Raw genomic sequence first — 14,493 nt, forward strand, 5'->3', positions numbered from 1 at the left:
ATAGGAAGAAAATTTTGAAATACTTACCAATTATATCTTTTACTAAATCTGAATGATGGAGAATGAAACGTTGGGCATACTGAACACAGACTGTTCTTACTCCGGTACTAATATCATTGAATCTATAAAGAAATCAATAACTTTTATAAAAATATATCCAAAAGCAAAATGATTAAAGCCTAAAGTAGATACTACTTGCTCCAAAGTAAAATTAAATAACAGTTTCAGTTGCGTTTTCTTGGAAGGATATCTAAATGTAATTAATATATGTATTCTCACAACTCAGGTAAAATAACATGGAAAATTATTACAAATTTTATTTCCATCTAATATACAAAAAGAATTCTTTAAATTCAAACTGAATGTGGTTAATACTATAGGGCACTTTCATTGCAATATTTAACAAAAAAAAAAAAAAGGCTTGTGTTCCAATTAAATTCTAAAGTAAATCATGAACCAGACAGATTTTACAAAATAACTAAAGCTTTAAATTCAGACTCACTACAACTAAATCCAATGTCCATTTTTTTGAATGAGTTTACAGAGACATAATACAAAAAAATGTTGTACAGGGTAATTTTGTGGTTCTTTATCCACAAGTATATACCTAGTGAAATTACTAATATAATAATGAAATTATCATCAACATTTTGATATGAATAAGTAAACGAGGTAGACAAGCTGGTAGTTTTCTGAGCAAAAAAAGACTCAGTTGAACAAGAGCCAAGCATGTAAGAATAACTAATCCAATGACAAAAACTGCAGAATTTTACTGACCTTCCTAAAAAACAATTCCAAAGCACACGGTGCTGTGTTGCTAGTTCGGACTCAGGGTCTGAGAACATCTTCGCCAAAAGACGAGTTACATTTTTTCTTTCTATTTCCTCACTGCTCTAGAAAGTTAAAAGAAATGGGGGGAAAGAAAAAAAAAAGAAAAAAGAAAGAAAAAGAAAAATTTTAAAAATCAGTAAATTTTTGATAAAATTTGTACAAACTAAATACTTGTCTGAACTAACTAATTAGGAACTTTTATTAACATGTTGCAAATCTTTTAATCTCTTAAAGTACACCAGTGACTGTGTAGGGAGTGAGGCAACTTCATAAGTTTATTAAACCAGTGGCTCTCAACCAAGGTCCAGATACGATTTTGTTGTTAAAATTTACTCTGCAATAAATTGGTTATGCTTCTACAATACACAAAATACTTTTATACAATTCCTAATTAATATTTTAATTATGATTTTTTAAAACAGTGAATGACAATGAGGGTTCAGGAGAGTAAATATAGATAAAATAAGAACCAAAAACCTCCATAGCCCTGGTTTAAACTTACTGTTGAAGATGGGATCCAATTCAAAGGGACTTCACTAAACACTAGAGAACTCCCAATTTAATAATTATTTTAATTCACTAAAAGCATTTCTTTCTGTAAGCTAACAACAGAAAATATTAACTACAAGAAAATGATGCACATAAAAGCCCTAACAAATGCAGATATTTTACAAAAACAAGTTTAGAAATGCTTACTTTCAATTTGAATTCTAGTTGAGGCAATACTGCCAGAAGCATGGTACCAGATATCATGTTGAGTTCATAGATTAATTCATAAAGATGGTCTGAGACTTCACTTTCAGATGTTTTGCCAATCATTAGCAAGTTGTTGAAAAACTAGAAAAAGCAAAACATTTATGAGATTTTCTTCAATAAAGAAAAGAAACAAAAGAGGATTTAAAAAAGAATATTTCCTGAATTATCTCTAAATTAGGACAAATGTATTTTATGAGTTACAACTTATTCTACAGAATGAAACAACAATGTAAAAACAATAACAACAACAAAAAAAAAACCCAAACTACTTACAGTTTGAATGTATGGTTCTACTGCACAGCTGGTTTTTCGCAACAGATCCTTTGCAAGATTATATGCTAATTTATTCTGTGACTGAAGAATAAAATTCACATTATTCAAACAGAGGGAAAGCATTTGTTTAGATAAGTTACAACAACTGAATCCTTAACTTCTTTAATCCTTAACCTTCTACGATCAATGGATAACTTGTAATTCTATATAACTGTAACAAACTTGAGTCGTTGGGTCTCAATGAAAATTAACATTTAGTAAAATAGAAAATATGGTAACAACTCAAAGCAAGAGCATTTTCTAAAAATGGTTTTGACTTTGGTGCGTTAAGAAATATTTGGCAAGTGCATAAGGAGTGAGTAACCTTTAAAGAAGTTAAATTGATAATTTTGGTTGGTAAAGATTTATTAGCAGTTTTATCAGATGGTGAAAGTAGATAAGATTAAATAAGATAAAACAAACTGCTGTGTCCAACTAACGCTCTAAGTGAAAGAAAAAAACAGTAAAATTAAGAAGAACCATTTCTGATTTTATATTGACTTTCAAGACTATAAAGTAAAACTAATAATTTCATTCAATATTGTAAAAAAAAAAAAGAAATCCAAAAACTTCTTACTTTGTATGGCTCAATCAAATTAATGAGGATGGTATCAAGCAATTCTTGAGAGACAGTGTCAGCTTCAGTGATGAGAGGAACCATCATATCTAACATGAATGTACGAACTTTTGCTGAATGCTTTTCACTGAAAAGAGTAAAATTGAAATTAATGGCTAAAGGCTGTATCAGGTTATTAGGGGCTAAAATATAATTAACAAACATCAGATGAATAGGTAAAAATGCATTCTTATTATTGTGCTGAATGAAAAGTTGTGCAATATTTTGGCTCACTTCCAGTGCTCGTGGCACCTCATCGGCTAAGAGGAGATGGAAACTTCAGTGAAGGAGTTTTACGTGCCGGTGGCACGTAAAAGCACCCACTACACTCTCGGAGTGGTTGGTGTTAGGAAGGGCATCAAGCTGTAGAAACTCTGTCAGATCAGATCGGAGCCTGGTGCAGCCATCTGGTTTGCCAGTCCTCAGTCAAATCGTCCAACCCATACCAGCATGAAAAGTGGACGTTAAACGATGATGATGATGAGTTCTTCACCTCAACGGACATGAAATGGTATCAAAGAACTGGCAGAAAAATGGCTTCAGACGGTGCCACACGAAGGCCTCTACTGTGAATGCTAGGCTGCTTTTGTAACTTGCAAATAAATTACCAAGATATAGCAAAAATTTTGACACAACACAATAGTAAACATGCCACAGGAGACAATAAAATAAAAATAAAAAAGATAGTCTCCTATGAATTAAATATTATAAAGTGAAAGCTTCATCATAAACTTATGACAGGATAACTAAAAGAATGCTTTTATTGACATTAGACGTCTTTAGATGAAATTTTTACAAGAGATATTTTTAAAAAACCTAGCAACTACAGAATTATCATTTGCTTTCACAATCTGTTAATTAAAAGGGTATGACAGATTTCTGATGAACCATCACAGAATATCAACAAAAAGCATCAAGAAAATGAATCAAGTAATTTATAGTTCATCCACTCTTTCTGATATCGGTTTCAAATTTTGGCACAAGGCCAGCAGTTTTGGGGGAGGAGGTAAGTTGATTACACCGACCCCAGTATTCAACTAGTACTTATTTTACCAGCCCTGAAAGGATAAAAGGCAAAGTTGACTGTGGCAGGATTTGAACTGAGAACATAAAGATGTACAAAATGCCACTAAGCATTTTGTCTGCTATGTCAACAACTCAGCTAGCTTGCCATTCTCTTGAAACATTGCCAGTGTCGCCTGGCTGGTTCCCATGCCAATGGCACGTACAAAGCACCATTCGACAGGGGCCTATGCCAGTACTGCCTGACTGGCCCTCGTGCCAGTGGCACATAAAAAGTACTCACTACACTCTTGGAGTGGTCGGCATTAGGAAGGACATCCAGTTGTAGAAACACTGCCAGATCAGATTGGAGCTTGATGCAGCCTTCTGGCTCGCCAGCCTTAAGTTAAACCATCCAACCCATGCCAGCATGGAAAGCGGACGTTAAACGATGATAACAATGATATCAGATTCAGTTAAAATTAGGTTGAAACGGTTGGTGCCTTTAAATGTTAAGCACATACAAAATTAACATTCCTTTCTAATAAAATTTTTAAATGAAGTAACAAAACTATTGTGAGAGTAAACATGAAAAAATCTTACTTGATAATTGAAAACATAAGTTTATACAAGTTGCAGAAGATTTCTTGACTATCTTCCAGTTCAATACAGATGTTAAAAGACTTCACCCATGCAAGATTCTGGAAAAAAAAAAAAAAAAAAATTATGAATCTCTATCAACATATGACTTGACAAATAAAACCACACTTAAAATACAAATTAACCCTGTCCACGTCCAATCCATATATTCTACATGTATTATGTTCAAGTTAGAGGGATCCAGCCTCTCACACCTTCCCTACAATTTCATTCTCAAACAAATGCATCATCAAAATCTCAAAGCCACAGGAGAAAGCATTGATTAATTAGATATGAATAGATGAAAAATGCCTATATTTTCCAGGGCTTGCTCCAGCCATGACGACCATGAATGTAAATTGTAACAAATGCCAAGCAGCAAGCAAATTTAGCTCAGGGGGAAAAAAAGAAAAATTAAAAGGCCTCTTCACACCAATGATAAATTTCAGGAAAAAAAACAACAAAAAAACAATTAAAGAATATATTTACCTCTAACAAATAGAAATAACGTTTAAAGGAAGGAGATTCAGGATCTTCTAGACCACGTAGTTGTTTGACTAAGAACATGAAAATTTCCTTCAAAAAGAGAAAAACACAAAATTAATTAAATACACCAATGAAAATATGTCGTTAATAATAAATTAAAAGTATGATGATGTGATGTAGAAGCATGTGTATTCATGTATTTAAAACTTAAGCTCCTCACTTTCTTGTCCATCAGATGGAATAAATAACACTTAGGCGAAACTTTAGTTTCAAGTAAATGAATAAATTTTACAATAAGCACCAAGTATTCTGTCATGACTGTACCCCCAAAATACCCACACAAACCTTATTCGTTAAGTGAAGCTAACGAGCATCTCGTTATACATACAACATTTATCTCTCCGGCGAGCTGGCAGAAACGTTAGCACGCTGGGCGAAATTCGTAGCAGTATTTCGTCTGTCGTTACGTTCCAAGTTCAAATTCCGCCGAGGTCGACAAATTAAGTACCAGTTACGCACTGGGGTCGATGTAATCGACTTAATCCCTTTGTCTGTCCTTGTTTGTCCCCTCTATGTTTAGCCCCTTGTGGGTAGTAAAGAAATATATATTTTAATTTTACTTCCCCTCTCTAACATAAATAGAAGAGATCTGAAAACATGCAATTCATTAATTCTTTTTACAGAAGATGTGTAAATAAATCTAAAGCAAAAATAACAACCAGAGATTGAAAGATAGTAAAAAATATCTGAATAGATTCAACTTTGGTCAACTTTTTTTAAAAGAAAGTTGAAAAAATGTTAAGCTTTTATTTTTACAATGAAAATGGCTCTACCTTTAAGTGGTCTGGATCTCTATACGGAGCCTCAGGAGCAAAAATACGGAAAACATCGGCAATACAGCATGCCACAAGCAGACGAACATCTTTACTGGCATGATCGAAGAAAAATTCAGTGGCAAGATGTAATGCTAGTTCAGAGTATTTTTCATTTTCATCCTGCCCCATGTCTTGGAATACTCTGGCCAACATCTGAGGAAAACACACAAAAATACATATATCAAAACAAAATGTTTAACTATGTAAATTTACTTACAAAATTTCACTTTAAACATCGTAATTTAGAAATTGTAACAAATCAAAATTTACTGTACAAATAAGAGGGCTTACTGAATATTTTATTTTTTTACTATACAGCTAATGCTGAAGTGAACAATGTGACACCCCACCTCTCTCATACACACACACATATATATATCATAGCAGATACCGGTGCCATGTAAAAGCACCCATTTACACTCTTGGAGTGGTTGGTGTTAGGAAGGACATCCAGTCATAGAAACCATGCCGAATGAGCCTGGAGTCTGATGCAGCCCCTCAGTTTACCAGCCCTCGTCAAACCATCCAACCCATGCCAGCATGGACAACAGATGTTAAATGATGATGATATTTACTTGTATAGTAGTAGTAGTATAGTAGTGCCTATAAAATTATGCAAACCTAAATTTTAGGTTTAAGAAAATTTTGTTTTCCTTCCTCTTTGTAATCTGCAATAGATAATTCCAGGTTAACCCAATTCCTTGTTCTGCTTCTCTTCATTTTCCCAAACCCAACACACAGACTTTGATGTCATATTAATCTCTCTTTATCATTCACTTATCCTCCATATAACCTTTTTTTTTTTGTTAAGTTACTTCTCAAATCTCCATCTGATATCTTCTTTCCACCTACCCTTCCTTTATCAACTACTTACAGTATATCTTCCAATCTCATCCTTCCATATATTTCACTACCTGTCTCTGCTGGCAATTCCTCTCTCTCCCTCCTCTCTACTCCATCAATCTACCACATCTTTTTATCTAATCTCTCTCTCTTTATAATTCCTCACAGCTCCCTCTCAGCACAGCCACTGCTTTCTCCTTCCACATCCCAAAAATGTAAGAGAAAAAGAAACCAGTAAAGAAAAAGGTAACTTGGTCTTTTATACTGTCAATATATTGCTATCAAATACTAATAGTAATAATATGAGGCCAAACAAATTCATATCTTTATCTTATTAATAAATAAAATGCATTAAAGAGTAGATTTGTTGATATAATTAACATAATGGTGTAATAAAAGACATATAGGGTTGTATAAAGCTAATATCAAATGGCTTAAATACATTCGACTTCTATATTTTATACTTTACTAATTTGATCTAAAATTACTTGTCTCCTTAAATGACTAACACACTGAAAATAGCAACCTATAGTGTTCTGGAAAAAGAACACATTGGATAAAGTGTCTGAGAAAAAGGATGAGATGGTCGCTATTAGAACATATTTGGTCATAGGTTAATCAAAGCTAATCTGAGAGAGACTTGAAAATATCTACCAAGTAATTGCTTCCAACCACTAAGTGATATAAATAACCTAGTTCATGAAAAAATAATCACATCGTATTCATGATTACAAAGATTCAGCTATTTTTGTATAAAATTTTTTGAAATTGTAATAAATAAAATTTAATAAAAACAAAAACAAACCTTAAGTCTTCGAACAAGTTCATCTTTTCCAATATCCTCCGATACCTCTTTGCAATTTGGAGGATAGACAATTTTACTAGGCTTGCCTCCCTTTGGCAGTGGCATCTTCGGTTTTCACCTATAAAATAAATATGTAATATTATTACTCTGCTTGTCCCAGTTTGTGTTTATATGTTACAATTCAAAGTGATTCAAAATATGAAACTGTTTTCCTTGTGATTTCCAAAGCAAAAAAAAAAAAAATTTTTTTACTTATTTTTCGGATAAACATATCTAAAGTTCAATAATTGTTCAAATCCCTTATTAGGAAAGAAAGAATGCAATATAAACTCAAATAAAAGTCTAATTGAATGAGATGACTACCAGTGTTTCAGTTTATTTCTTTATTTTGCACAATCCAACTGCGAGTCAACATGCATTCATCAAACCAGATGCTTCAAAGCATCTAACCCAACACTCTACTGTCCACTACTGAGTACTTTTATAACTTCATTTTCTAGGAACACTCATTCCTGTAATGATTAAACAGAAAATACCTGAAAATTCAAATACTTATAGTGTATTTACTTGGGGTCAGATTTACTATAAAGAAGCCGTGCGTAAAAGCACCCATTGCACTCTCGAAGTGGTTGATGTTAGGAAGGGCATCCAACCATAGAAACCAAATCAGACTGGGGTCTGGTGCAGCCCCTCAGCTTACCAAACCTGGTCAAACCATCCCACCCATGCGAACATGAACAATGGATGTTAAAAAGTCTGTTGCTTTACTGTTATTCATCCATTTGTGCTAAAATGTTGCACAGGATTGATAATTTATCACACAAAAATGCAGATGCCCTCGAAAAGCGGATGAAAAGAAAAGTTGGGAATGAATACAATCAGTAACAAATATGGACATACAAACACCACAAACAAATCCTTTTCCCTGACTTTTTTCTACACCTTGTTCATTATGAAATTTCTACAGGTAAACTGAGTTATTCCCTTCTGAAACAAAGTATCCAGGAATGCATGAAAGCTTTGATATAAACAAATCCCCTAAATTCAGCAACACAACCAGAGAGTTGGCAGCTTCCTTTAAAGTCAATATAAACAAGAAGGTTTTGATTTGGGTGGTTTCATGCTATACAGAATCTTTTATCTTTTACTTGTTTCAGCCAGACTGAGGTCATATTGGGGGCATTGCCTTAAAGAATTCTACTCAAACAAATTGACCCCAACACTTTTTATTTTCATAAAGCCTGGTACTTATTCTATTTTGCTAAACTACTAAGAGGGATGTAAACACAGCAACACTGACCGTCAAGTGGTGACACAAACACACACATATACACATACAACAAGCTTCTTTCAATTTCCGTGTAACAAATCCATTCACAAGCCTTTCACTGGCCTGAGGCTATGGGAGAAGACACTTGCCCAAGGTGCCATGCAGTGGGACTGAACTTGGGACAATGTGATTGGAAAGCAAACTTCTTACCACACAGCCATGCCTGCTTTTCTAGAAAAACACTTTTTATTTTCACACTTGACATGGCAATCACCCATTTCCACAGATTACTAAATAACTGCGGCAGCTATTCCAGTTTCTTGTTATCCTTTCACTCCTGCGCAAATTTTTTGCATTACATATTTTATCCTCTTTTTAAACGGGCTTTTACACACCTGCAAAATTTCTGCACAACAAATTTTATTTTCATTTCCCTTTCAAAGAACTTTCCAGAGTAAAAAACTACTAAAGCATTATCGGAGTAAAACCGACAAGTTATATTTATTTTTTAATACAGAGGATAAACAGAACCAATATCTTTAAATAACTATTCAAATCTATCATGAGGAAAGACAATCATTTCTCACTTCACATTTAAACATTTGGTATTTTAAGACAAAATTTTTGGTTTATAATACCAAAACTGCCCTAAATAACCGTATCCATATACAGCAGTGGTTTGCAACCTGTGGTCTCTGTAAATGTAGCACATGGAAGTGGATCTGTGAACTAAATTCAAAATTTCACATATATATACACACACACACATAATTATAAGCATGTTAACCTTTTCGTTACTGTATTTATTTTGAGGTTCTCTGTGTTTCTTTCAATCAATTTTAAATATAACAAATAATTTAGTAAAATAACTTAGTTATCATTAAGCTTGTGTTAGGAACATAAATTGTGACTGGGGGAAAATTTTAATTCAAAACTTATGAAAACAGAGATATTTTACTACAGAGTCAGAGGTGGTTTTAGCCAAGTTGGTATCGAAAGAGTTAAAAGGGGTCTCTGGGAAAAATCATTTAAATAAAAGGGGTCCTTGGTAGTGAAAAGGTTGGGAATTACAGATATACAGCATGACTTCACTGGATAAACGATTTCTTTCAATTAGTTAACACGATAATGTAAAATTTATGCACCTTACCATTTAGCATTTAAACCGGTTGTATCTGGCCCATATAGTAGTCTACCCCTTTTATGTACAAACTGGGTAGATCTAGCCTCTCACACCTACCCTAGAATGTCATTCTAAAATAAACAACCACCTCATCAAAATCTTGCAGGATTAATACAAAACCATGTGCATAAACAAGCACCATCTTTGAGTAAATAATCTGAATACTAAAGGGGGAAACGGTGTACTAAGTTTCTCAAACACTTCAAAGCCTTGACACATCAAGTACAAATTTCCTAAAAGTAATGAAACCACTGATGTTATTTACAGGTGAAAAGGGAGCCCTTCCAGAAAACAGGAACAACCAGAATCCATTCTAGAAACCCATTAACAACATGGGTCTCATGTCGTAATATATTTATATTGCAATCATGGCCCAATGCACTACCGCTTTTATTTCTCAACGGCTTGTCTTCAATAGCACAATGTTGATGAACGACAAACTTGTATTTATAACAAGATGATTATACAGGTGCAGGCATGGCTCTGGGTTCAGTTCCACTGCATGGCACCTTGGGCAAGTGTTCTCTATTGGCCTTGAGCCAAGCAAAGCTTTTAGTGGATTTGGTAGATAGAAACTGAAAAGAAGCCCATTGTGTGCATCCCTGTGCATGTCTTTATTTGTCCCTCCACCATCACTTGACAACCAATGTTGGTGTGTTTATGTCCCTGTAACTTAGCAGTTCGGCAAAAGAGGCCGATAGAATAAATACTAAGCTTACAAAGAATGTGTCCTGGGGTCAGTTTCTTCCGACTAAAACTGCTTAAGGTGGTGCACCAGCATAGCTGCAGTCAAATGACTGAAACAAGCAAGAGAGTACAAGAGGTCTGCTATTATTATCTATCATCTGGTACACAGAAGTAGCTTCAGCATCCTTCACGTATGAAGAAAGTCAACAAATACGTCAAGAGGAGCTGAAGGGTGCCATTTACGGTTTGTAAGAAACAAACAATCCAGGTACGTGCTGTCAGCAATTACTCAGGATGGGGCAGTTGGTGACCTTCACGTAGTAAACTATCACCAAAAGATTTGTTAGTAGATAAAAGGATAAAAATATATAAATATATAAAGATAGTCACTATCCTTTGCTGGAAAGGGGGGAAAAATGGAAATTAGCTAAAACTGAGGGAAAAAACACAAAAAATAAGTGAAACACAGGCGAGCGACTGAGTTGAAGGCAGATTTATTTCTGCCTTTATAGCACGTAAAGAAAACGGTGTTGTACGAGTGTACACAGTACGTGTACTACAGTAGTACTATGTGTAGCTTAAATACTGAGATTGAAAGGCAGGGGAGAATTATGCCTACTTAATCTACAAACATAAATTAAAATATTTTGCATTTTATGCAATCAGATTAACCTTCATAATTTTATTGAATTCATCATCATCATCGTCGTTTAGCGTCCGTTTTCCATGCTAGCATGGGTTGGAATTAGGTGCATATTTTGCCATAACAAGAAAGTATTGCTATCGATCTATTTTATTCAAGGTAGGCACTACCTACCTTGCCTACCTAGGTGGCACGTCCCTGAAACAATCCCAACTGCAAACTAAATAGTACAATGGATTAAATGATCGCTCTGCTGCTAGAGGAAGACTGAAATCATATTGTAAAAAATCATATTAGTAAAATCATATTGTTTTACTAACACCATAAATGATCTAAAACCTAATTTGTTGCCCAACTCATAATCAGAACAATCCTTAACATAATGGAACCATATTACAAAGACATAAATTTATGCCTCAAAAGAAAAGAAATTTTTTTAAAAAGCATTGAATTTCTTTGGATTTCACTAGTTCTTAATTACCTTAACCCTTTAGTGTTTAAACCGGCCATATCCGGCTCAAATATTCTACGTTTTATATTCAAACTGGTGATATCTAGCTTCTCACACCTACCCTACATTGACACTCTAAAAATAAATAGTGACATTATTGAAACCTCAAAGCTATAAGATAATGCTTGATTAATTCAAGTTGATGATGATGAATTTGAATGAAGAAGTATTACATTTAACAGAATAATTTAAACACTAAAGGGTTAAACACTTGTCATAGCAGACATTTAAGTGATTACATATACAATGAAAACAAAACTGACAAAATATTTAGGCTGTACAGTTATGAAGGTGTTTGCCCAGCAATTACATGGTTCCGGGTTCAATTGCACTGAATGGCACCATGAGCACTTGTCTTCAACAATACTTCTTATATTTGCTTTTCTGAATTGTATTGTTTCTTTGTGTCCAGTTACTCAGTGAATTCAACAAACAGTGAATGATAAAATAAGTCCAGACAGAAGTACTGGGCCAATTTGATCAACTAAAATCCTTGAATGCAGAACCTCAGCATGGCAAGTACAATAACTAAATACAATACAATATACATTAATACAATCAACCATGCATATATTCACAAATATATATACTTAGTGTAGAACCTATTAAAAAACAATGAAGTAAGCTTGAGTATAGAATACATTATACAAATAAATTTTACAATCTTTTTTAAAGCTGGCACTGAACTTGAAAATAAAAACCACCATGACAATGAATGGTAAAAGAACCAATATGAAGAGTGGCCATAGCATAGATAAAGCCCAGGTAGGAAAGACTGGTTTAATAACCATCAGATACAATGAATGAATGAATGGAATTTTACTTCAATGGTTACTTATAACTTGTATCATCTGGAGATAAGCACAGTTGTAGTATTTAGATTCTTCAGGGACTGGAATGTAATGGAGGGATGTAGCAGAGAAATATTAATGGGGGAAGGTTGTTGATGGGTAGATCTTTGGTAAAGTAGAAGCAGCAGAAGACTAGAAGAGAGTGAAGAGAAGAATCCACTCAACTAAAAAGGTTAGAATACTTTTACACACATGTATATAGTTACAAAGATTTTAGGGAGAATTCATACATACATACATACATACTGACATGGCTATCCACACAATAACATAGATATAGATAGATAGCCATATAAACACATATATAATGCGTGCATGCACACACACGTCCACTTACAGATATATGGTTAGAGAGACATACTCGCAAAAGTGTGTATTTATAGATGGTTAGATAGACGTGCGTGCATGTACATGAAAGAGAGGGGCTCTTTTCACAACCATATGGTTTTGAGTTTGTCTTTGTGGCATCATCTAATATAGCTTTGAGTTGACCAACATCATCACTTTTACATCTGCTTCTCCATGTTGGCATGTGTTGGACAAAGACACATTTGTCCAAAATATTTGTCGTACTTCATGGCCAAATTTCATGTCTGCATTCTTTGCTGACATAAGATTCAACAGAATGCAACAGGCTGGAAAACCACATCTTGCCCTTGTCTTAGTTTTGGTTTGGCATCTACAGTTGGCTGTCCTTTCTAATGGCAACCACTTTACAGAGTGTACTTGGGTACTTCATTTTTGACACTGGTACTAGTGACGCCATTCTGTAACTGGCAAGACTAAAGAGCCTTCTCAAAGGAGGGTATAGTAAAAAGGCTAAGTGGCTTTATGCAAGATATTGAGAGTAAAAAGTATGACAGAAGCAACAGGAACAGAGTTATTTAGCTGTAGAAGAGATACAAGGTTAATACCATATCAGTAAAGATCTCTTTGCAACAGAAACCACACTGGCTTTCTAACGGAAGATTGTTGGTGATAAGATGGCAAGTGAGGATTCAGAAGTATTCTTGCCAACATTCTGTCAGCAACCAACAAGAAAAAATACCAGTAAGATTGTCATGTACAGATGTTGTACAGATAAGTGTAACATATTTGGATTCTTGGGTTATGGCACCTGTTGACCACATGAAGGAAAATAGCTACTTTTCAACAAGTACTTTACCACCACAGATGTATAGTTCAGCAGGAAATGAATTTGCACTTCTTACAGGCTCACAATGCATTTACAACAAGGAGCAACTGCAACACACTACAACACACACTATAAAACAAAACTAGATGGAAAAATATTAACAGATAATACATCCATATACAGAATTCACCACAAAAAAAAAAAAAAAGAGAAAAAAATCATAATACTTATGGAAGCAATACAAATATCACAATACAAAGCAAAAATCTTTTCTACTCCAAGCACAAGGCCTGAAATTTTGGGGGAGGAGGCCAGTTGATTAGATTGACCCCAGTACGCAACTTAATTTATCGACCCTGAAAGGATAAAAGGCAGTCAACCTCAGTGGAATTTGAACTCAGAACATAAAGACAGACAAAATACTGCTAAGCATTCCACCCGGCGTGCTAACATTTCTGCCAGCTTGCCGCCTTATACAAAGCTATAATACACACACATGTCACAAATAGGAAGCTAAGCAGATGATTGATGATATGTAATTCTAATGGCCAAAATATGTGCCTGATGATGTGGAATTAACAGTTAAATTCTGGCAGTAAAGTTCACATCTATATATATATATATATATATATATATATTATATATATATATATATATATATATATATATATAATATATATATATATATATATAGGCACAAGAGTGGCTGTGTGGTAAGTAGCTTGCTAACCAACCACATGGTTCCGGGTTAAGTCCCATTGCGTGGCATCTTGGGCAAGTGTCTTCTGCTATAGCCCCGGGCCGACCAATGCCTTGTGAGTGGATTTGGTAGACGGAAACTGAAAGAAGCCTGTCGTATATATGTATATATATATATATGTGTGTGTGTCTGTGTTTGTCCCCCTAGCATTGCTTGACAACCGATGCTGGTGTGTTTACGTTCCCATCGCTTAGCGGTTTGGCAAAAAGAGACCGATAGAATAAGTACTGGGCTTACAAAGAATAAGTCCCGGGGTCGATTTCCTCGACTAAAGGTGGTGCTCCAGCA

General features: G+C 34.5%; 1 protein-coding gene across 4 annotated transcripts in view; it reads right to left on the reverse strand.

Moving 5' to 3' along the window:
- Window positions 1–14,493, reverse strand: part of LOC115218247 (sister chromatid cohesion protein PDS5 homolog B) — a 75,204-nt gene that overhangs the window by 33,660 nt on the left and 27,051 nt on the right. For all 4 annotated transcript variants that reach the window (XM_036508456.1, XM_029787983.2, XM_036508457.1 and 1 more), the window contains exons 2-10: window positions 7,166–7,283; window positions 5,476–5,670; window positions 4,646–4,732; window positions 4,121–4,218; window positions 2,477–2,603; window positions 1,861–1,941; window positions 1,528–1,668; window positions 778–893; window positions 28–122 (exon numbers count right to left, since the gene is read on the reverse strand). In XM_036508456.1, the coding sequence (XP_036364349.1) occupies window positions 28–122; window positions 778–893; window positions 1,528–1,668; window positions 1,861–1,941; window positions 2,477–2,603; window positions 4,121–4,218; window positions 4,646–4,732; window positions 5,476–5,670; window positions 7,166–7,270 (1,045 nt within the window). In that variant the 5' untranslated portion in view covers window positions 7,271–7,283. The remainder of the gene's footprint in view (window positions 1–27; window positions 123–777; window positions 894–1,527; window positions 1,669–1,860; window positions 1,942–2,476; window positions 2,604–4,120; window positions 4,219–4,645; window positions 4,733–5,475; window positions 5,671–7,165; window positions 7,284–14,493) is intronic.

Source organism: Octopus sinensis, linkage group LG13 (assembly GCF_006345805.1).
Source record: "Octopus sinensis linkage group LG13, ASM634580v1, whole genome shotgun sequence".
Classification (NCBI taxonomy): Eukaryota; Metazoa; Mollusca; class Cephalopoda; order Octopoda; family Octopodidae; genus Octopus; species Octopus sinensis.